This window comes from Panthera leo, chromosome A2 (assembly GCF_018350215.1).
Source record: "Panthera leo isolate Ple1 chromosome A2, P.leo_Ple1_pat1.1, whole genome shotgun sequence".
NCBI lineage: Eukaryota > Metazoa > Chordata > Mammalia > Carnivora > Felidae > Panthera > Panthera leo.
Window position 1 is genome coordinate 95,527,134 of NC_056680.1, and position 24,975 is coordinate 95,552,108.

The following is a 24,975-nucleotide window of genomic DNA, read 5'->3' on the forward strand; positions in this document are numbered from 1 at the left end:
AAAATCATTATAATTCTAATTTGTATAACATACTAACAATTTTCATGAAATTGACCAAGGACACCTTAGGTATGTTCATAACATTAAAAAAAAAAAATCCAAAAACATGTTTTCCGGTTTTCAGAAATAGAGGACCAAATTACTGTTTGTCTTTTTATGTGGTACAGAGGGTCTGAAGGGTTCAGGATAATCTCTGTTTCCCAGATACTGTCTCCATAAATTCAGCTGATTAGATATTTGTCTTATGTGTTCATCTTTTGAAAGCAAATCTTGTGCCCTTAAAGATGTTATACTTTTGTACATACTAGTTAAATCACTTGATACTAATATTATTAACAGTAGTAATGACCATTTATTGAGTTTCTATTAAGGATTAAGTACTGTGCTCTCTGTTATACCTCTTTTACTAATTTCATAGCCCAAAGCATGCTAGAAGTTATTGGGAAGACCTATGGAATATTCTTGCAAAAATTCAAAATGTAAAGTGGAATAGGAAGCATGTGGCTTTTTCTTTTACTTCCTTTGATTGCATGTTTTTATAGGTCTCTAAAAAAGTAGCAGATTTAATCCTTGAAAAACAGCCTGCTTATGTAAAGGTAGGATGATATTTGTTATTTTTAATAGTAAAATTTAAAAAATGCTTTAGTGACTTATACTTGAAACTGTTGAAGTAATTTATTGTCTTGTTTGTAGTTATTCTGTAGCAACATATCGACTCTATTTGGGGTGTAGGAGGGCCTTTTTATGTATGTTTTTCTCTCTTATTTGGGGAATTTACCAAACTGAAGAAGTGAAAGTTTTATTGATGATTCTAAAGCAATCTTTTTGGTTTGTTCAAACTTTAGAAGGCCCAGTGAAAATTGCTTCTGTGTACTTTGTAACATATAGATCATTAATACTGCTCAATGGCAGTGTAACAATCTGTCTTTAAAATATAATAAAATTGGAATCTTATAGCTGAATCTATCTTTGTATCTGAAAATCAGAGACTTCAGAATCCATTGAAATATCCAGCAGTGTTCAAATGAAGACATCCATTGTCATAGCATCTTAGCAAACAGAAATCATATTTGTCATATCCTTGATTATCTCCGGAAGTTCTGTTGGGTAGAAACGTTTCAGTAGATGTATTATTAGTACTTGTTTATGCTTGTAAAATGGGTTTGGTCTAGATTTCCTTATAAGCAATATTGACTAAATATTTTATCATATGTCATTATGAAAATCATTTGGAAGTAGTTATTTTAACTTATTTTGTGAAAAATATACCAAAAACTTTTAAGTTTAGGTATTTTTGTTGCTACTTTGTTTCCCAAGCAAGCTTTTCTTTGAAACCCACTAAAGTTTTTGTTAGAGTATCATATGAATAATAAAAAAAAATAAAACCTCCAACAATAACCTATACCTAATTTTCCTTAGGAACTTGAAAGAGTTACCTCATTACAGACAGGTCTTCAGTTAGCTGCTGTCATCTGCACAAATGGGAGAAGGTATTATATTTGATGGTATTTTGTTTTTTAAGATGGAAAAACATTTTAAGAAAAATTGCAAAACCATTGTTGATAATTGATTTTTTTATTATGAGTATGTTTTTTAGAATACCATTCATTAACTGAACATATATTATGATTTAAAAGCTGCACTAAGAAGGTATGTGTGAGATGAAATATCTGTAAGTCTAGTTATGGCTTTAACATACTACTGTTTTTATATTGCTTAGGTTAGTGCTTCTCAAAATATAAGGATCAGTATTTTTTTCTTTAAAATTCCAACTTATTACAGACTATTTTTATAAAATGCAATAAAAACAAAATTCTAAGAAAATAACAAAATAACCAAAAATATATAAAATATAGTCTCAGTTTTTTAATTATTCATCAAACATAAAATCATTATGTCAGTTTTTGCTCTAAGTGGTTTTTTAATATTTACTCTCAATTTCTGTACTTTTATTGTGATGAATAAATAACAATTTGAGGATTGGCACCAGTCCACCCACCATGCTTTGAGTAGCGCTGGTTTATTTTATTTTATTTTATTTTATTTTATTTTATTTTATTTTATTTTTTTAAATGTTTATTTATTTTTGAGAGAAACAGAGAGACAGAGTGTGAGCAAGGGAGAGGCAGAGAGAGAGGGAGACACAGAATCTGAAGCAGGCTCCAGGCTCCGAGGTGTCAGCACAGAGCCCGACGCGGGGCTCGAACTCACGAACTGTGAGATCATGACCTGAGCCGAAGTTGGATGCTAAACCAACTGAGCCACCCAGGCGCCCCAGAGTAGCGCTGGCTTAGATTGAGCCGTTGAATAAATTTGTCAAATAGTAGTCATAATCCCTGATTTTAAGGGTAATTGAGGATACTACCTCATCAGTTGCCTAATTGTTCTGTATGAACAGTATTCTTATTATAATAGAAAAGTATAACTGTTCTTTACTTTTGCAGACACTTGAATATTGCCAAGGAAGGTTTTACTCAAGCTAGTTTAGGCCTTCTTGCAAATCAAAGGAAACGTCAGTTGCTGATTGGACTTCTGAAATCTCTGAGAACCATAAAAACATTGGTATGTACAGGTTACTATTTAAAAATTAAAACTTAATTTTATGGTTAAAACAGATTTAACCTTTGATTGTTGTTTTTCTTCAGCAAAGAACAGATGTGCGCTTAAGTGAAATGCTAGAGGTAAGTAAACAAAATTTGAAAATTTCACCATCTTGATGATATTAAACAGAAAAATTATAGTGGAAAACATTCAGATGTGCATTTTTTTCAAATTGCTATATGGCATAAAGAACATTTTTTAGACATGTAAATTTACTTGCTCTAGAGCATTTTTCTATTGACATATTTCATTTAGAAAAGTTTATTTGGGAAAATGTTTACTTTGTAGCATTGTGGGAATGTTAACTTCAGTCACCCAAATAGCAATAAAATTATCTTTTGTATCAAATATATAGTAGTGATTTAAGGAATATATCATACTTGAGTTATGTTTGGTATCTCATATATTAATCGGTTTTCTGTGAGCCATCTGTAATCCCTGCGTAACTTCTAAACTCTGAATTGAGAAATGCATGTGAAAATTTCATTTGGGGGGCCCCTGGGTGGCTCAGTCGGTTAAGTGTCCGACTTTGGCTCAGGTCACAGTCTCACGGTTTGAGAGTTCAAGCCCTACGTTGGGCTCTGTGCTGACAGCTCAGAGCCTGGAGCCTGCTTTGGATTCTGTGTCTCCCTCTCTCTCTGCCCCTCCCCTGCTCATGCTCTGTGTGTGTGTCTCTCTCTCTCTCAAAAATAAATAAACATTAAAAATAATTAAAAAAAAAGAAAATTTTATTTGACATTAAGTTAGTGTTTAGGTGATAAAAACATTCCAAGGCTATTAATGAATATTTCACTTTTTTCTAGTTTTGTTTTAAAATATTTATTGGTTTCTTGGTGGTAGGACTGTTGAATGTTGATTACAAGTGAAATTCATGCTGTTTTGAAACATTTTATGTAAACATTACTGAAAGAAGATATGTTAACAGTTAAAGAACAGCTTCCCTGTGAAGCAGCTTATTATTCTGTATAGGCTTTATCCACATGTCATGATCTTAAAGGCTGTTACTGTGTATATAAGGGTGGAGAATATTTTGTCTACACATACATTTTAGGCTTGGAACTAGTTGTCTTTTTATATTTTATTATTTATCTATCATTGGTATTCTAATCCTTATTTAAGAGGAATTAAAATTTTCTGGTTCTCTAACTTTTGGATGGAGTGTAAACGGAGATTAGTTGTTTTTCAAGGGAAACATTTTAGGAAAAATGTTTCCTGTCTAATGACTTCTATTGTTATCTTAAGGAGGAAGACTATCCAGGAGCTATTCAGTTGTGCCTGGAATGTCAGAAAGCCGCCAGCACTTTTAAACATTATAGTTGCATAAGGTAAGGTAATGTAAAAATTTTAAAGCTCACTCTATTGCCAGTTTTTAACATAGGAGCTAGCTGTGTAACATAGAATGTTAACAAACATTGAAAATTAACATTAAGTGGTATGTTCTGTTTTAACATTCTTGTTCATAAATGGGCAGTACGATGAAATTATAAATAATAATTCTTAAGGTGGGAAAGATCAGATACTTTTTAATCCTACCCTTTCTTGTCACTTCATTCAAACTCTTATATATATATATATATATATATATATATATATATATATATATATAATATACATATATTATTTCCAGTATATGGACTAGTAGAGAAGAATAATGTATCTGTTTACGTTTCTCTTGCATCTCTTGGGAATTTTTCCTACTTAACTTTACCCAGCTTATAAATATTGAGAGTGTTACCACAGTTTGTTTTTCAGATCCAGATGGTTCAAGTGTTTGGTCCTGATAAGAATTATTTTGGAAAACTTAAGTGTGTTTTAATTTTATGTAATAATCATCTTTGTCATATTTAAGTGATTATGTATTTAAGGTGTTACATCTTTAGTTATTTATAAAATGTACAATGTTAACATGGCCACTGCAGCCTTTGTTATTAGTTCTGCTTTATTAATGGGTTTTTGGTCTGCTTAAAATGAAGGTTTTGCATTGCTGGTGGCAGTCCCTTGGGGAGGCTCAATCCCCAGGTGTAGTTTCCATCATTCCTCTAAAACCATCACAAATAAACATACACTCTAAGTAAAATAGTGTGCTTGCCAAGCAAACCCAGTTTCAAATTAAATTCATACCTGTCCTAGAATATACAGCCCCTCAGTCTCACCTGTATGGAAATTCTGGCCGTCATTGAACATGATGCATTGATGTTGTAGATGTTGATTGTTAGTATCTGAAAAATAAAAGGATTATGGTAGATGAAAACATTAATATAGCTTTAATTAAATTTTTTCTTTTAATATACTCCCACATCATAGGTCTCTGCAGGATGTGGGAAAGGAGCTAGCAATTTCCCTGCAAGAGATGCTATTTAAATATTTATGGTATTTTTTTTTTTCTTTAGGATCATGCATACTGAAGCAACACTTTTTATTTGATTAGGAAATGCATAGTTAGATAGTTCCAGTGATATTTTGTTTTTATCCATTGTGACACTGATTAACTGTCACTATTAAAAACTTTGATTATGTTATTTAGATTTTTAAAATTTAAATTGAGTGATTAGAGAGTTAGCTCTGATATGTTGCATGTATTTGACAATTTCTAACAAGGCTTTCTGGGTCCTGAAGAGCATAGCACACATTTAGTTTGTTTTGTGGTGATCAGTTATAGTGAGAGCGCTTATGTATGATTGGGTGAACATAATTCAGATGGTTATACATTACTGTTTATTATATGCCAGGCGCTTTGCTTTGGAATTGGCTGAATAGTGATGAATTACACATAATGTAATCAGGATAAGGCCGAAGGACTGAAGAAGGCATAGTGGGATGAGGCCTTAGGGAGATGGGAGTGGAACATACAGGGGAAGCATTGAGATCAAACTCTCCTTAGAGGTCAAGACGAAGGGGGGCCTGAAGGAGGGGCATAGGAGTTAGCTAAGACAAGGTATGAGGGTTGTAGATAGTACATTCTGAGTATAATGGTGAAATCTTTGTTGCAGAGATAACAAGCAAAATGAGGATTGAAAATATCTATCTATTGGATTTATAGCAACAAAGAAATCATAGCTGACTTTGTTGGGACAGTTTGCTTGAAGCAGAAGTATAGGATGAGGAAATTTTATAAAGAAGGGAGATGTGTAATTGAGGGGGGAAAGCTGAATATCTGAAAATCTATGGGAAAGTGAGAGGTTGAGAATAAAATAGAGAACATAATGTGTGAAGGCGTTGTAGGTATTAGAGTAGACTTTAAAAAGGTCACCATCTATTATAATAGGAAACTTGGTGGCAGGAAATTGAGGTAGCAGGTGACATGTGTTGGCACTTTGTTTTCTTCAATAATGAAAAATTTTAGCTGTGCTGAAGTAATTTTCTTGATGAGAGTTAACTATACAAAATGTTTTTTAAATAAATTTTTATTTGGGCTTTTTAAAGTTAGCATGAAGTGGCTCCTAAGTTCTTTCTCATTAAGGTATGTAGTGATATATGGAGGAGGTGTGACTATAGTTATCCAACCTGGTAAAAGGTTGGAATTGAAAAGATCTAGAATGGTGATTTAAAGTAATAATTATTTTATTTTAGGGAGTACCTTATATAAGAAGCATGCTGTGTTTACACATGTGAATTGTGCATGTAATAATAAAAGTTTGTCTTACTCTCTTAAAATAGGTAAAAATACATGCACAAATGTATTAAAATGTCCTAAGGAATTAATTTTACCTTAGGCTTCCCAGGAAATCTGTTAAGAGCTGTGTTTTTATCTTAGTGATTTAGTGACAATGTCAAGGGTGGCTCAGAGAGCTTAGCTATTAGTTAGAATTCTTTGGTAGTGATGGCAGCCGCTCCACCAGAATTCCTCTTCCCACACACCAGTGCCGTTTGTTTTGCTAGCCACCATTCATCCTGCTCAACCCAGTCCCCTTTTCCCTTTACCTCTTGTTTTTTACACTTTTGTTCCTAGTTGGGAGAGCATGAGAAGTTTGTTCACTTCTGGTAGATAGTGTGATATGGGATATAGTGACAGAGTTAGTAGATGTGTGGGTCAGGTTGAGTCCACAAAAATGAAAGGAATTTTATTCTAACTTCCTTTTATTAATTAGATGCATGCTTTTTATTCTGTGCATTTATTTTCCTATCTGTTTTTCTTTTTCCTCTGGTATTTTTATTTTATTTTATTTTATTTTTTATTTTCTTAATTTCTTTTTTTAGTTTTATTACTTTTGAGAGAGAGAGAGAGAGTGCAAGCACAGGAGGGGCAGAGAGAGATGGGGACGGAGGATCTAAAGCAGGCTCTGCACTGACAGCAGGGAGCCCAATGTGGGACTTGAACCCACAAACCATGAGATCATGACCTGAGCCAGAGTTGGACACTCAACTGACTGAGCCACCCAGGCGCCTCTCCTCTGGTCTTCTAAATATAATACTGAACACATACGGTGTGTTCTTGAGCTCTCTCGTTAGGATTGTTCAGACATGATTGATCAACACTTTAAAAATTCATTTAATTTACCTGGAGATGTGGAATTTAACCAAAGGCAAGATTTAATCTTTGCTTGTACCTGAGTGAATCCGAGTGAAAAATCATACACTCTGGTAATCATAGGAATAGTAACTAGTTTCTGACTATTTATACTCTCATTTTCTTTAATATTTAAATTTATTTTCATTTCTGTTGATAACTAGAGAATCATGAAGTATCTTCTCTTTAGAAGTGTCCAGAAGAGAACCACCTGTGATGCAGAGCATTTCTGGACTCTGGTGTAATTTTTTTAAAAATATATTTTAAGCAAGTTCATATGCACAATGTACCTGTTTGTCCACTTCTTAATTTTTTGGAGGTGGAGTGTATGTTCCTCTTTTTTTTGCTAGTCACATTGCTCTTTTATTGGAAATAAGGTTTTTGGTAGATGGCAGAGACCCTGTGATCTTAGGAGTAGATTACATAGGGCAACTGAGGGCTAACTCTTATGATTCTGAAAGCAGGAAGAACAGAATTCATGTATTTGCTTCTGCATAAAGAGCCCTTCACTATATTGTCTCAGGTTATATGACTGTGTAGTTTAATACACACAGTACCAAGTAATACAATGTACCCAATAGATTGAAAACTGGAAGAAAACTTGTACCCCTACAGTACCTTGTATTTTCCTTTAGATACGGTGTGTTTCAGCATCTTTAATAAAAGATACTATAGCACCAGTTGTGTTCACTTTTATGACTGACAGGGAACATTTTTACATTATTTGACATTTCTTGAGTTGATCGACAGAATCATATAGTTGGGATTTACTGGGAATGGAAATCAGAATGTGTTTAAGTGTGTCTGTGAATGAAGCATTTAACTTCTTTTTCACTTGAAATTTATCTAAATTAGTTTCAAGAAAAGTTGTTTTTAAAAGTCAAAACTGCTTTAGTTTTTTTTATTTCATTTGAATGAAACTACTTGAGGGAATCTGAGAGCATTCTGGATTATGCACTGAAAAGTTTGTATACCATCAGAACTAGAGTATCTTTGTTGAGTACTGTAGCATAGACACATGTATTTAATTTCTCAAAATCTTTGGAATACCCTTCCCCCTCCCCCTCAGAATATGAACTTGGCAGTTGAATGAAAATTTTCGGTTGTAGAACTCCTTTAAATAAATCATAAAATAACAAACACAGCTTTTGGGTACAAGTACAGTGGTACTGTAGGGACTATGCTTCCTATGTTGCCCTTCATTCCTTTCTAGCAAGACGTCTAGCATGTCTCTGTTTAGGTTCAGGCAAGGGGAACATAGGAGCTCTGGCTGGGGTAGCATTTGAACAGTGAGTATTTCTGCTAGATCATCAGGCCAGCTAGTGAGACCCATGAGTAGATCTGGAGTACTAGTTGTTCGGTCAGCTTGGGCCAAATAATCCATAGCATGCTATTCTCATATTGCCTGTACTCCTTATCTTTTTATTTAATTTTCCTCTGTCTCCCTCCCCCATGCTGCGTCATTTTGAAAAAATATAAAGTAAAATCTAATAGCAAAACATAATATTTAAACAAAAGTGTCTTAGGAGCACATGGGTGGCTCAGTCAGTTAAGCGTCTGACTTCGGCTCATGTCATGATCTCATGGTTCCTGGGTTCGAGCCCTGCATCCAGCTCTTTGCTGACAGTTCAGAGTCTGGAACCTGCTTTAGATTCTGTGCCTCCCTCACTCTCTGCCCCTCTCCACCTTGTGCTCTGTCTCTCTGTCTCTCAAAAATAAATAAATGTCAAAAAAAAAATTTAAACAAAAGTGTCTTAAACAAAAGGTGAACTGTTTCTTTCTGCCCTACCCACCATTCTTTTTCCTACTCCCTGGAGTAAACCACTTTCACAGCTTATTAGTTTTTTTTCCCAGTAGATTTCATTGTAATTTAAAATACTGTGTCAAAGTATCTTTTTCATGATTCATCATTGTAGATAGTTGTTGATTCTCTGTTTACTCATATTAAAATTCCAGTAAAATATAAGAATTTGGTATACTTCCTTTTACTCCTCTTCTCCATCTTCCAGGTTTTGTTAGTGAAACAGTTATTTTTATTTCGTCAAATTTGTAAAATTTATATTATTTTTGCAGCTATAATTAAATCTTCTGTGTTTTCTCGGTAGGTTACTTCTAAAAAAATGAACCTAATAGAAATTGTATTTCTTGTATTATGATTATATAAATATTATTATGTGCAGAACTAAGTAGAGTGATTGGGTTTATTTAAAAAGTCATTTTTTGTCTCTATGTGAAAATAAAAATCCATTGGTGGTTTTTTTTATTTGTTGAACATTTTTCACCTTTTTTAGGTCCTACTCAACTGTAATATTTCCTTTTTTACATGTTTTCCTTTGTCTTGTTTTGTTACAGTTTTGTTACAGTTACCTGTTTGAGATTTTTTTGTTTGTTTTGATATGGGATACATGGGCAATACATTTTCGGATTTTGAAGTGATGTTAACTTAGTCCATACCCATGATTGAAAGAAAAGTTATTTTTTTCTTACAAAATGGAACACATTGCTCAGTTGTCCATCGGCCTTCTGTTTGTAGGACAAGGTCAGATGCTGTTCTCATTCTTATAAATAGTGTCTTTTTTTCTTTTTTAAGACATTTTAAGGATTTTTCTTTTTATTTGGTGTTCCAAAATTTTACCAGTTGTCTAGAAAAGTCATCTGTGTCGGACTCTTTACTCCTACATGATGAGACAAGAAGGACGTCTTATTTAATCCTCATCTGCATAAATTGCTACGTTACTTGTTTTACCAGGAGCTTTTGAAATGTGTTTGTTCTCTCGGAGCTTATAATAACAGGCAGTTAACAGACAGAACTGTGGGATAATATGCCAGTTAAGAACACAGAGTACATAAACAAAAGACCATCAGAAATGTTCATGCTGTGAATGGCTTACTTTCTTATACCCCTGCAAGAATGGAAATATTGACATCTGTAAGAGTGTGAGTAGAAGCTAGGCACTGTCAGCTTTGACAGCATTGACTGTAGAGTAATTCTAAATTAGATTTGTATAAGGTTTTCTTACTAAAGCTTTATTTTTTAGCTTTTAAAAATTGAATCATGATAACGGTGATAGTAATGGTGGTTGTGATAATACTTAAACATTGTTTGGACTTTTGTATGTGTCAAGCACTGTACTAATCATTTCCCATACCTTTTCTTCCTTGGTGTTGACAAAATATTCCACAAAGGTATTATTATTGTCTCTATTTTATAGGTGAGGAAATTGGTGCTTTGTAAAATAAGTGACAGAGCCAGAATTTAAACTTTGGTCTCTTGGAATGCAGAACCTGTTGCTCTTAACCACTACTACATTGGGGCGCCTGGGTGGCTCAGTCGGTTAAGCGGCCGACTTCGGCTCAGGTCATGATCTCACGGTCTGTGAGTTCGAGCCCCGAGTCAGGCTCTGTGCTGACGGCTCAGAGCCTGGAGCCTGTTTCAGATTCTGTGTCTCCCTCTCTTTGACCCTCCGCTGTTCATGCTCTGTCTCTCTCTGTCTCAAAAATAAATAAACGTTAAAAAAAAATTAAAAAAAAAAAATTACTACTACATTATACCATCTAGTAGTGTGCTGTTATATATAGTGGACGCTCATGGCTAGGAGGATGATTTTTTTTAATCTGCTCCAGTAGCTGAGTTAATTGCATTTTTTTTCCTAAACCTGTTTCTACCGGTTGTATTTGTTATCTGTTATCGTATTTATGTTGCTTAAGTAAATAAACTAAGGAAACAAGTTTTTGAAAGTAAGTTAAATGCATTGGAAAAACAAAACATATTGTTAAAAATATGTTTCCTTTTGAATTTGTTTTGGATGAGACAACTTATAAAAGTTGGGGGATATAAGGTAACTAAATGTGATTTGGCATTTGGATTATTCCGCATTTGTCTTTAAATTCTTGCCTCATTGTAGAGAAATTGAAACTTGAAATTATGGACAATTTATTTGTGATTTGGCTCATGTAAGACTAAGAAGTTAAAACTCTGCTCAAGAGAAAAGATTTTGGCTCTAAATCAGAAGTGGGTAAATGAATTGCAGTTATACAATTTTTGTTAAAACGTTCAACATACATGTAAACATTCATACACACAACATATAAATATTCCCATTTTAACTTTGATTAATTGACCAGCTGAAAGGTCTGCTGAACTTTAGCACAGGGTAGGCAAGCTTTGTCTTTAAGGAGCCAGATAATAGTTTAAGCTTTGTTAGGCAGTAAGGTTTCAGTTTGCAACTGTTCACCTCTGCCCTTGTGGTCTGAAAGTAGCCATAGATGGTATGTAAACAAGTTCATGTGTCTGTTTTCCAGTGAAACTTTATTTAGAAACAGGCTATTGGCTAGATTTGGCTCCTGGGCCTGATCCTCTGCTCAAGAATTATAATTCATAAAGTTTAGAGATGTTTTGAATATCTGTAGTATTCTTAGTAGTGGACTCAGATTTCTGAGCAGAGGACAGAGATCTGGATAGATTCAAAGTGATCTTAATTCTTTTACAATCTGTTCATGGTTTGAAGGACCACGTGGACATTTCCTGGTATCTCACCATTGTTGGTTTAGCTTCAAAGTGTTGGAAAGTCAGGTTTTCTCTGAAGTATGTTAATAAACTCTCTGCCAGCTATGAGTAAATTGAAACCACTGGAATAGATCTCTGATCTAAATACCTGAAATATCCAGGGTCCATGGACACATAGTATAAGCTTGGAAGTATAAATTTTACTCAAGCTCATTTTAAAGTTTTAGCACTCTACTGAATCATACACAAAGATGTAGTAATTGGGTAACTGGTATTTAGCATATAATAAAATCTTAAAACTTTAGAGCAGGAAGCAACCCTTTAGATATAGCACACTTTTATATAGGGAACTGATGCCCAGGGATATTAAGAGACTTGACTTAAATCATGGCTCATTAATAACAGACCAGGGAAAGATAATTAAGATGCTAACTACCTCTGTACCATGTTGTCTCTTGTGTGGTCAATCTTGTACACAATTTTGATTTATATGCAGCCTTTCCAGGACTTGTTCTTTGAGTGTATATATTGTAGATCAGCTGTTTAAAAGAACAATGTTAGGTAGTTATTTATGAATATGTTATGTTTAATATCTTCTGTAGTAATGTTAAAAATGCCCCCTCAAATTGTTTGATTTATTCTATTCAGCTTGCAAATAGCCTTTAATAGCTTTTAGCCTTCCATCTTAGAACTGGTAATTTCTTTTACCATAATTTAGCTTTTATTTATCCAAATGTTTATGAATAGATCCTTTTAGCATACTTTCATTAATTGACTGAAATGGCATGGATTCATATTTATAAATGATGGCTAAAGGTCTCCTTGAAGGCTGCACGGTTAATATATACACTCCTTAATCATCTACTTTTTATGTATGTGTTTTCAATTAATAATAAATTGTTGTCAAAATGCAGTTGTAGATTCTGAAAACATTTTAAAGCCAAAATGTTTGATTTAAAGATATTCTATTTAAAGTCTTATACATACTATTTACATTACCATGTTTACATTAACTCTTAATACATAGGATATGGAGTCATTTTAACCATAAGTAATAGAAACACTAAAAGCATCCAGATTTATGATGATTTCATAAATACTAAAGCCCATTTTTTTTCAGTTGAGGAGTTGAAATCGTTACTCTCACCTATGAATGAGTTTAGATATATTTCTTTTTCTCCCAAACTCAAAATACTCCCTATAAGAATATGTTTACCAGCTCCAACCTACTTACTATTCCAGGTATTCTTGCCTCTCTGTATCTGTGTCTCTATCTTCAGCCATAGGTGAACTTCTGAGCCCTGTGTGATAGAGGAGTAGAACTGCTTTAGTTCTGCTTATTTCTCTTTTCCTCTTCCTAAGGCACCTGTAGACCCAGACTTTAGTGCAGTTCTTTTTCTTCTAAAACATTTTCCTTTCTCTTTTTCTATCTCTGTAGTTTTATTTATTGAGATAGAAAATAGGGGCTAAAGGAATGTTGGGAAAATTTCACTATGTTTGAATTGCAAATTTGACTCAGCAGTGAGCCAGGCTATGAGTTTAGTTAGTCCTGGAGATTCCTGGAGAATAAGCCACAGTCTTTGCTAAGGGAGACAGTCACAGATATTCCCTTCTATCATTCGGTATGTTGGAAACAGAGTGTTATGAAACTGAGGGGAACAGTCAGCAGGGGAAGACTTCCTGGAAAAGATGACATTTGGATGGGCCTGGAAAGACAGATGGACATTTGTGAGTGAGAAGAAGAGAAAGTATGTTCTATTTCTCATGAACGTTACATACAAGTAGAACAGAGGGTGTGAAAGTCTGGGGGTTATTAGGGGAATTGCACGTAGTCCAGGTCCCTGAAATGTAGGCATTAAAAAGTGATGGGGAAGTTAATTTTTCATGTCATTGTTCAGAATCTTACATGCTGTATCAATTTGGGGCTTTATCTTTGGTTTAATGGAGAACCTCCGTGGATTAACGTGAATTAAGTTCTACTTTAATTAGGAGCTGCAGATTCAGGTTGGTAACATGAAGCTGCCAGATGTGAGTAAGATAGCAAGAAATGGTCCTGCCCACAGGAGTGGTCAGGCCTTGTCTGAAGCCTTTCATGTATAAGCTGTTTGAAAAATTGTGTCTGCCAGATCAAACAGAATACTGCCCAAATCCAATCTGAAATTAAGACCCCTGCTCAAGCTATCCCTGAGAGCTTTTGGGAGGATGTTGTATAATGTTTGGTATGCAGTAGGTTGATGGTGTTTGTCAAATAAATGGATGATGGATTGAAGGGTGGGTGTGGGTATCGTGTGCAGAGATTCGTTGGGAAACTATTAAGGTAATTCAAGCAAAAGGTGATAATTCTTGAGTTCGGGCACATAATTGAGAAAAGAGAAGCATAGAGGGATATGAGAAATACTGAAATGGTAGAATTGGCAGGATTTGATTATCAGTCACATAGGAAGCAAAGGAAGAATTAAAGATGACATGGAGATTTCCAGCTTGGATTGAATGGGTGGTGATGATATAAATCAAAAGATGATATAGATCAAAAGACAGAGAACATAGGAGAAAGAACAACTTGAGGAATATACTCAAGAACGTATGTTTCAAATATGTTCCAAAGTACAACTTGAGAAGATACTGACTTGGCCGAGGGTGGGAGGTGGGGTGGTATTGCTGAGAAACTTTAATTCTTTCTAAGTGCCAAGGTACTTATAATGACTGTCATTTTTAGTGTGTTTTTTGGGGGCCTTTAAGTCTCATTTTCTTTCATTCATTCATTCATTCATTCATTCATTCATTGTTCTTTGGACAGAGATTGTCCCAGAATCTTTTTCTTTTTTTTTTAAGGAAAATCTCAGTCTTGCCTACAAATATTCCTTTGGATATGTCTGTGGCTGTGTGTGGGTATTTTTCAGGCATAAATCCTTGTTAAAGACCTTAACAGTCCTACAGTGTTGATTGTCAAAGTGTATAGTTTTGCTCATTTTGCAGGTTTTACTAAAGTAATCTCCAATTCTTGACTTTAATCAAAAGTGTGCTTATGATAAATAATATTTGTAGGAAATTGTCTAATTTCTCTGTATGTTTAAACATTTATCCCTGAGACCATCAAAAATGGGTACTTGTGTTACAGGTTTTACTATTCTGACAAAGTGCTTTATATCTATGTATCTATATCTGTATCTACGTATAAATAATCACGCTGGTGTTATTTTCTCAGCTTGCATTAAAAGGCTTGGTAAGAAGTGAATGCATGGAATCCATGAATCCATTATTATATATTCTGTAAGGCTATTGCGAAGAGTGTTGTGCCTTAGGAGATAAAAGGTCATTGTTCCCTTTATAAGGACTCTGGTAAAATTTTCCCTCAGAACTTAAATGCCAACAAAAGTAACTTGTGTTTGGGTTTTTTGGTTTTGTTTTTCCCTTGAGTATTTTTGATATTATGGACACCAAATTGTATACTTGGACTCTCCCTATTTGTTTTGGCTGGTAAGACTTTGAGAGTCAAGTTTATGAAGAGATTAACAATTGTAAAACAATACCTTGTATATGGGCACCTGGGTGGCTCAGTGGGTTAAGTAGTGTCTGACTTCGGCTCAGGTCATGATCTCACGGTTTGTGAGTTTGAGCCCCACCTTTGGGCTCTGTGCTGACAGCTCTGTGCTGACAGCTCTGTGCTGACTGGTCGGAGCCTGGAGTCTGCTTCAAATTCTGTCTCCCACTCTCTCTCTGCCCCTCGCCTGCTAATGCTCTCTCTGTGTCTCAAAAATAAACAAACATTAAAAAAAATTCAGAAAAGACACCTTGTATAATTTTTGTGTACTAAATTATACCTTTCACTTGCTCTATTTTATTTTAGTTTGCCTTAATTTTTTTTTGTTAAAATACTTTCTCTATGATTGTATTTATTTTGTTAGATATCACAGATCCTTTTTAATAATGAGATATTATAATTCAAATAATTTCACTTCTGGTTTTTAGTTTTTTTAACTGATTTAGGAGGAATTAAAGGGAAAAATCATATTCAAAATCATATTCAGTCATATAACCTACGTGTATAACTAGATAAATTCTTACAAAGTAAACATAGTTATGTAATTATGTCCCAGGAACTGTTACCCCAGAAACTACCTTCTTGCCTAATCCCAGTCATTATTCTCTCAAGGTAACCACAATTCTAGCTTCTGTCATTAAATTTAGTTTTGCCTGTTTTGAACTTTATATAAATATAAATGGAATCATATAGTGACTTCTATATAGTGGACTTCTTTTGTCTAATATGTCTTTGAGATTCATGTGATAGCATTTTCATTGCTATAGTATTTCATCATATAAAGATATCACACTTTATCCATTTAATTGTTTATGGACAATTGTGTTGCTTTAAGTTTTACTTGTTACAAGTAATGCTGCAAGGGTTATGTATGCATTCCTGTAAGATATGTATCTAGGACTCCCGGAGTGTAAGTGTGTGTTGAGTTTTGGTAGATGTTATATTTTTTCAAAGAAGTTGTATCAATTTTCCATTCTTCCAACATTGAACTGAGTGTTCCATTTGTTCTGCATCCTGGCCAACATTTGTTGATGTCGTCTTTTAATATTTTAAAAATATTCTTAGCCATTCTGGTTGTTTATTATGGAGTCTTATTGGAGCTTTAATTTGCATTTCCTGAATGCCTACTTGAAGTGCCTATTATGTGTTTATTGGCCAGTCATCTCCTTTGTCATGTATCTGTTCAAGCCTTTTGCCCCTTATGTTCTTCTGTTTGTAACACACTCTTACTGCTGTGACTTTATAACCTTTACACATTTTAGTATATGCCTTCCAACATTGTTCTTCAAGATACTCCTTTTTTTTTTTAATATATGAAATTTATTGTCAAATTGGTTTCCATACAACACCCAGTGCTCATCCCAAAAGATGCTCTCTTCAATGCCCATCACCTACCCTCTCCTCCCTCCCACCCCCATCAACCCTCAGTTTCTTCTCAGTTTTTTAAGAGTCTCTTATTCTTTGGCTCTCTCCCACTCTAACCTCTTTTTTTTTTTTTTCTCCTTCCCCTCCCCCATGGGTTTCTGTTAAGTTTCTCAGGATCCACATAAGAGTGAAAACATATGGTATCTGTCTTTTTCTGTATGGCTTATTTCACTTAGCATAACACTCTCCAGTTTCATCCATGTTGCTACAAAGGGCCATATTTCATTCTTTCTCATTGCCACGTAGTACTCCATTGTGTATATAAGCCACAATTTCTTTATCCATTCATCAGTTGATGGACATTTAAGCTCTTTCCACAATTTAGCTATTGTTGAGAGTGCTGCTATAAACATTGGGATACACGTGCCCCTATGCATCAGTACTCCTGTATCCCTCAGGTAAATTCCTAGCAGTGCTACTGCTGGGTGATAGGGTAGGTCTATTTTTAATTTTTTGAGGAACCTCCACACTGTTTTCCAGAGTGGCTGTACCAGTTTGCATTCCCACCAACAGTGCAAGACGGTTCCCGTTTCTCCACCTCCTCTCCAGCATCCATAGTCTCCTGATTTGTTCATTTTGGCCACTCTGACTGGCGTGAAGTGATATCTGAGTGTGGTTTTAATTTGTATTGCCCTGATGAGGAGCGATGTTGAGCATCTTTTCATGTGGCTGTTGGCCATCCAGATGTCTTCTTTAGAGAAGTGTCTACTCATGTTTTCTGCCCATTTCTTCACTGGATTATTTGTTTTTTGGGTGTGGAGTTTGGTGAGCTTTTTATAGATTTTGGATACTAGCCCTTTGTCTGATAGGTCATTTGCAAATATCTTTTCCCATTCCGTTAGTTGCCTTTTAGTTTTGTTGGTTGTTTCCTTTGCTGTGCAGAAGCTTTTTATCTTCATGATGTCCCAGTAGTTCATTTTTGCTTTTAATTCCCTTGCCTTTGGGGATGTGTCAAGTAAGAAATTGCTGTGGCTGAGGTCAGAGAGGTCTTTTCCTGCTTTCTCCTCTAGTGTTTTGATGGTTTCCTGTCTCACATTCAGGTCCTTTATCCATTTTGAGTTTATTGTTGTGAATGGTGTAAGAAAGTGGTCTAGTTTAATTCTTCTGCATGTTGCTGATTCCTGACTATTTTTAACCATTTGAGTTTCCGCATAAATTTTAGAAGCAGCTTGCCAGTTTCCATATACATACATAAAGAAGAACCTGCTGGAGTTTTGATTAAAATTTCAGGTATTCTAGATCATTTTGGTGAGAACTGATAACTATATCAAAGGTTATAGTTTTTTTTACATGGTATATATCTTCAGGTATTCATGACTTCTTTACTTTAGCACAGTTTTGTATTGGATAGTTTTGTTAGATTTATTCTGAGATATTTGGTTTTTTGAAATGGTATTTTAAAATTTTTCATTATCTAATTCTTTGTTCCTAATATATAGAAATTGATTTTATGTTTGAAATTTTACTTTTTATCGATATTACACTTTTTAATCTTTAAAACTTGCTATCAACTGTGAATTTCTTAAATTCTTAGTTTTATCTACAGATTATTTAGGAGTGTCTCCCTATACAATTCTATTACTGCTAGTAATGACTCTTTTATTTATTCTTTTCTAATTATTACCCTTTTATTTTCCTTGCTTTATTGTACTGTCTGTAGAATCAGCATAACTTAGTGCTCTTGCCATTTATTTGTGAATTTATGAATTATTTATTCAGCTAGTATATATTTAGCACTTAATTTGTCTCTTTTAAAGATAGACAGTAACATCTAACTCTGTTTTATTTAATAGTGAATTGAATTCAAAGCTTCAAGATACTTTAGAACAAATTGAGGTAAGAAGGATTATATCATAAGTTATAATGTTTTTTTTTCTTTTCAGAGGTTTTTGAATAGTACATATGTATCTTATGTTTTGACTTTTGTGTTATTACCAGTGTTCTAGATCACAACACTTTGTTTATTGTTTTTTGTTTGGAATATCTGTGCATGGTCAAGTTAATGTTAGTCTTCTTGTAAACTCAATAATGCTTTTGGAGTTTTGGGATCTGAAAATGGTATTTTGTATCTGAAAACACCATATCTGGAAAGATCCCCAAACTGTTAGTTATAGATAGGTTTTCATGTAAATTATAGACAAAATATTTACCATGTATTAATTATTTTTTTGTTATTAACTTTTTTAGTTCAGTGAGGTAAGTTACATAAGAATAATTATTGGCTGATGAATCCTCCTAAATTCCTAAGCCTTTTGATATTTCATACAGTTCATCAAAAATGTAGAAATGGAAAGGAAAATATATGTCATTGTGAGCATGAAGTCTTGCTTTTCTTCCTGCATTTATTCAGAGTTCATCGCTGTCTTTGGCAGTCATTGCAAAGCAGAGTATTCGTTTTAGTAAATGTAATTAGACTTATTTTTTTCTGATATTTTATTTTACTGTTTTCCTGATGAGAGTGCTTATAAAAATTGAGGCTGGACTTTCAAATGACCTTTTTTGAAGGTAGTTGTTTTTTTTTTTTTTATCATAAATCCAATCATTTACTAATTATAAGAATGACAGTTTGATAAACATAAAGGTAATGCTTTTAAGTAAATAATCTCTTGAATATTGAGGACTTTCTTTTGAAAGCTCAGTATTTCTTCACTCACAATATATAATATTATTCTGTACTTATGTAGAGAATCATTATGTTACAATGAAATCATTGAAATAGAAATCCTTAAACAAAGTTCATGCATTTAGATATACCTTAAGGTATGTGCTTAGAAGGTCAGTGTAGTTTTGTTGAGAATTACTTTTTAGTGATTATGTAGAAGGACTGTTTTATTATTTTTTAAGTCTTACAAATTCAGTTCATACAATTGTAAGATTTTAGCAATTGCTTGAGGAAACATAAAGTACAAATAAAAATAAGATTCCTTTAGTTACTATTATACTGATTTGGTGTCCCTTGAAACAATAAGCATGGGTTTTTAGATACTCACATATTAGTAACATCTTAGTAGGGGCACCTGGGTGGCTCAGTCAGTTGTGCATTGGACTTCGGCTCAGATCATGAGCCTGCAATTTGTTGAGTTAGAGCTTTGTATTGGGCTCTGTGCTGACAGCTCAGAGTCTGGAGCCTGCTTTGGGTTCTGTGTCTCCCTCTCTGTCCCTCCCCTGCTTGCGCTCTGTCTCTCTCAAAAATAAATAAACATTAAAAAAATTAAAAAGAACATCTTAGGAGTGTCTGGGTGACTCAGTCGGTTGAGCCTCTGACTTCAGCTCAGGTCATGATCTCATGGTTCGGGAGTTTGAGCCCCGTGTCAGGCTCTATGCTGACAGCTCAGAGCCTGGAGCCTGTTTCAGATTCTGTGTCTCCCTCTCTCTCTGCCCCTCCCCTGCTCGTGCTCTGCCTCTCTCTCTCTCTCTCTCAAAAATAAAAAAACAGTAAAAAAATAACTAAATTTGTTTTTGACTATTAAATCTAGTATGATAGTAGATGTCTTTAGATATTAATTAAAAGTGAGAAATTAAATACTTTCTTCTCATTGCCTTGAAAACATAATTCCTTAACTGCCTCTTGCCTTCTCTTTTAATTCCATAGGAGCAGTTGGATGTAGCTCTTTCCAAAATCTGCAAGAATTTTGACATTAACCATTACACCAAGGTTCAGCAAGCTTATCGACTTCTTGGAAAAACACAGGTTAGTTTTGAAAGAATATTTACTTTTTATTAATTGGGAATCTGTTGATCTTTATGAATGCTGAATATATTTACTAATGTAGAGTGTCCTTAAAAAGTTTCATTTAACAAAGTAAATTTTTATGCCATATTAACATAGGTTCACATAGGCTCAGAGTGTGTGGAGTGTAACGTTACAGAGGTTTGTTTTGAACTATGAAGTGTTTGTCAGGTTTAATATTTTCACAATTTTATGTAGGTTTTTTTTTAAAAAAAGTGTATTATAAGATAATTCATTTGGAGAGGGTGTGTAGTCTTGTACCTCACCTCTTGGTCCTGATTGAGATTCATGGTTCCTAGATGGGCCAGCATGTTTCCCTCAAAGTGGTATGTAAACTTTTGTGTACTGTGTATGTTTACCTGTAAAATAGGTCCATTTCATTTATTGGATTTTTCTCTTTTTTTAATGCTTATTTATTTATTTTGAGAGAGAGTGTGTGACAGTATGTGTGGGGGAGGGGCAGAGAGAGAGAGGGAGAGAAAGAATCTCAAGCACAGAGCCCGATGCAGGGCTTGATCCCACACACTGTGAGATCATGACCTGAGCCAAAATCAAGAGTCAGAGGTTTAATTGACTGAGCCACCCAGGTGCCCCTCATTTATCAGATTTTTCAAACAATTCTTTTATTCTCCGATTGTTCTCACTTACCCTCATGGTGCATGGCTTTACATACTCTTACTGTTCAGGGGCTTCCTTGAAAAATTTGCAAAGGGTGTCATTGTTTGAAAGTTAATTGTACCATCTCCATGTATAGGATTATACATTTATCTAAAAAATAGCTAAATATGATAGATGTAAATGTTTTCTTCCCTTAAATGATCTCCTTAGAAGGAGATCTAAGAATTTACCCAGCCACTTAAACTCTGTTTACATTTTAAAATCTGGATAAAGAAATTTGGTTGTTTACCGTAGTTAATTAATTTGTGTGTCTTAGGCTACCTAGGAAAAATTACAAGAAGGTAGACGCTTGGTAATTTTGGGAGACATATTTAAAGACCCTTAAGAATATGATTATAACGTCTAATTTCCCCCATTAGGCTAATTCTTTTACTTGTTAAATATTTATTAGTACCTACAGTGTGCATTGCTCCAGGCACCTCTGTATGAGCCCTCATGTGTCTTTTAGTGAGGGAAGCAGGATGTTGGCTGTAACAAGTGCTGTAAAGAAATAGATATCAGCATAAGCCTATAGAGTCATGCAAAGTACTGATTTATACAGGATGATCAAGAAATGGTTCTTTGAGAAGGTGACCAATGAGAAGCATCCTGAACAATATAAGGGAATGATGGCAAAGCGAATCCAAAGGTGTGATTATGCCTGACATGTCTAAGAAAGAGCAGGATGGGTACCAGTCATAAACACAAAGCAACAGAGCAGTGTTTACGATTCATATTTATCTTTAGGAATATGATGTTATGGTTACTTGAAGGGTTATTTGCAAATAATCAACAGTACAATTATAATTTTATGAAAAACAGTGATCTTTGTGCCTAATTTATAATTGGTAAAGATTTTTTTCTTATGTTTTTCACATCCATTGGAATTTATTTATTTTAATAACATGAAATTATGTTATATGTTTTTTTCTTTCCATAGACAGCAATGGATCAACTTCACATGCACTTCACTCAAGCCATTCATAATACTGTGTTTCAAGTTGTTCTTGGTTATGTGGAACTATGTTCAGGAAACACAGATACAAAATTCCAAAAGCTGCAATATAAGGATCTCTGTACAGTATGTAGTAATTTAATAACTGTTCATATGTCTCTCTTTTTTAGTTTTTAAATTCATATTCCATTTTTCATAGCACCTATTATTTGAAGATGCTACTGAAATAAAAACAAATATGTTTGCCAAACGTTTTTTTTTCCCCATATTATTCTTTTTCTCGTAATGGAAGATTCAGTCACACAAATGGTAAAGGTTGATGAGGTAGTATAGATTTATGGAGTGCAGTTGCTTCTAAATGGACTCTTTACTCTGTCATAGCTTCTTTTAGCCTTTTCTCTCAGGCTTTTAATTCTCTTCTGTGATTGCATGTAAGGTCCTTCTAAAGCAATCATCTTTGCTGGTTCCCTGTATACACTTTCGGTCAGTCTTTCCATGTGTATAAATGCTATTTTTGTCAGCATCTGTAACCAATTTCTTTTCATTCTTAAAGAAACAGAGGTCTATAGGTCATATAACCACGGGTGAGAAGTGAACTGAGTTGGGCTCTGTTTTAGAATTGGTCCTGCTGATGGATTGATATAGAGTGTGAGGAAAAGAGAATGATGAACAACTGGGAGAACAATGGTGTCATTTGTGTTTACAAGGAAGACTGATTTGTAGTAGAAAGTCATGAATTCTGTTTGATGCCGATTAGCATTCAAGTGGACTTGTTGAGGAGGCAGTTGGATAAAAGAACTTCTGGAGACAAGAGCTGAAGTTAGATTTGGGAGTCATCAGCATCTAACTGTACTTAAGTCCATGGTACTTGATAAGAATATTGGGGAAATGGGTGTAGAGAAATGAACTATGGGGCCCTTGGGCCTTGTGACATTCAGGGATTAGGTAGGGAGGAGAGACCAATAGAAGAGTCTGAGAAAGAGCAGCTAGCTGGGTAGGAGAAAAACTAGGAGATGGTGGAACAGCCTACAGAAGAAGTATTTCAAGAAGAATTGACTGTAAACCTATGTCAGATGCTTCTGAGAGTCTGTATAAGGTGATATTACAGAAATGACCACTTGATTTGACAATATGGAGGTCATTGTTGACCTTGGTCTCTTTATTTCTAGCTCAACAATGTTCTGTGTCTCTCACTGGAGACTTTCTTGAATTATTTCTAACATCTACTCAGAAAATAACAGTTATGGCAAGTAGATATCTATTCTCTACTGTAATTATGTCTAGAAACCAGTGTAAAATTAAGCTAATCTTCATTCTTTACTGAGTTTGTCAAAAGTGCAGGTTTTATGGCCATTGGGAAGTATTCTTACTTAAGAGACAATAAATATTCCAGGAGGATGTGATTATATTGGATGGATTAAGGATTAAGTTAATAATGGCAGTGGATGGTTGTTAATAAAGCTTAAAATTTTTTTTTCCAAAATCATTTCATAAATCATGAGAACTATTTCACAAATTTAATGATTATTAACTTCAAGTGTGATATAGTTGCATAATTACATTTTTAGTTATCCAGTTCTAAGTACAGCCATCATTTGTTATATTTCAGTGATTTTGAAATGTGTTGTTTATCTTCTTATCCATGTGTTTTCTTAGGTTCATAGTATATATTTTTAAATTAAATATCCAAGCAATCAGTTTCATTTTTTTGATTATATTAGTGTTGTCACGAATAGATGTCTCATGGTAAAGCAATTTATTACAAGTTAGTGATTTCTCTGTTACAACAGAAAATAACTTTTAATAATTAAAACAAAAAAATAATTAAAACAAACATTTAAACAAATTAGGCTTTTGTCCTTAAATCTTTACTTTGATTAAATCTGGTGTGTGTTTGTGTGTATGTATAGTGTACTTTGTTACCATTAAACTTTGATATGTTTTTAAGTCAGAGACATATTTGTGCTCCTACTTCTTGAGAAAGTTCTCTGTGCATTTACAAAATACAAAGATGAAAGTTGTACTTAATTTATAAATGTTTATGAACAAAAATTTGTGCTTAAAGTTTTTACCATAGCATTTTTAAACAATTTCACTGTTTTTTGTAAAGCTGATTTTTGAAGTAGCTGTGTATATTTAAATTATCAGATAACAAAGGGCTTATCTTCCTTGATTTTATTTTGAGTAAATCCTTCTTAAAATGACTCCAGGAAACATGTGGTAATTCTTTATAAAATTATTCATCTGTGTATGATTACAGCGAGGTATATACAATTAAATTAAGGAAACAAGTGATTTATTGGTATACTAGAGCTTTGTCATAGAACCACCCTCCCAGCCCCTGTACAGAACAGCTGGCACATACGTTGTTATACATCCAACACAGTTTACACTCCTGGTTTATATTCAGGCTGTGCTAAAACATTCTTTGAAGGAGTTTTGAAGTGGTGAGAGTAATAGCAGATGTTGATGATGGCTTCATGGAGAAATTTCTTTTCTTTCTTTTTTTTTTTTTAAGTTAATTTTATTTATTTATTTTGAGAGAGTGAGAGAGAGAGAGAACACAGGGGAGGGGCGGGCAGAGAGGGAGGAGAGAATCCCAAGCAGGCTCTGCACTGTTAGCACAGAGCCCAACACGGGGCTCCATCTCACAAAGAGTAAGATCATGACCTGAGCCAAAATCAAGAGTTGGACACTTAAGCAACTGGAGCCACCCAGATGCCCCCTGGAGGAATTTCTTTGAGAAAAGGATTTAACAGAATTAGGTATGGTGGGCTCTTTATGTTGTAGAGGAGCTGAATAATGAGGTGAAGGATATGATCCATTTTAAGGTGGCCCATTTTGTTTGGCACAATTCTCAACAAAAAATTAACAAAGTTCAGAACTTTACCCCATGCCTCTTAGAAGTATTTAAGCAGTACTGTTACAAGCAGACGGGTGTGGATATCTCTTTGAAACCTAAGCAAGTTTTAATTTGTTTTATAATATTGTATTCTATTTGACATGTTTAAACCAGGGAAGATTAGAAAGAAATTATTTCTCATCAGATTTA

General features: G+C 34.2%; 1 protein-coding gene across 1 annotated transcript in view; it reads left to right on the forward strand.

Moving 5' to 3' along the window:
* Nucleotides 1-24,975, forward strand: part of VPS50 (VPS50 subunit of EARP/GARPII complex) — a 135,884-nt gene that overhangs the window by 25,571 nt on the left and 85,338 nt on the right. The window contains exons 5-12 of the mRNA XM_042917804.1: nucleotides 543-596; nucleotides 1,420-1,490; nucleotides 2,445-2,562; nucleotides 2,646-2,681; nucleotides 3,844-3,926; nucleotides 18,375-18,417; nucleotides 20,174-20,272; nucleotides 21,909-22,049. Of these exons, the coding sequence (XP_042773738.1) occupies nucleotides 543-596; nucleotides 1,420-1,490; nucleotides 2,445-2,562; nucleotides 2,646-2,681; nucleotides 3,844-3,926; nucleotides 18,375-18,417; nucleotides 20,174-20,272; nucleotides 21,909-22,049 (645 nt within the window). The remainder of the gene's footprint in view (nucleotides 1-542; nucleotides 597-1,419; nucleotides 1,491-2,444; nucleotides 2,563-2,645; nucleotides 2,682-3,843; nucleotides 3,927-18,374; nucleotides 18,418-20,173; nucleotides 20,273-21,908; nucleotides 22,050-24,975) is intronic.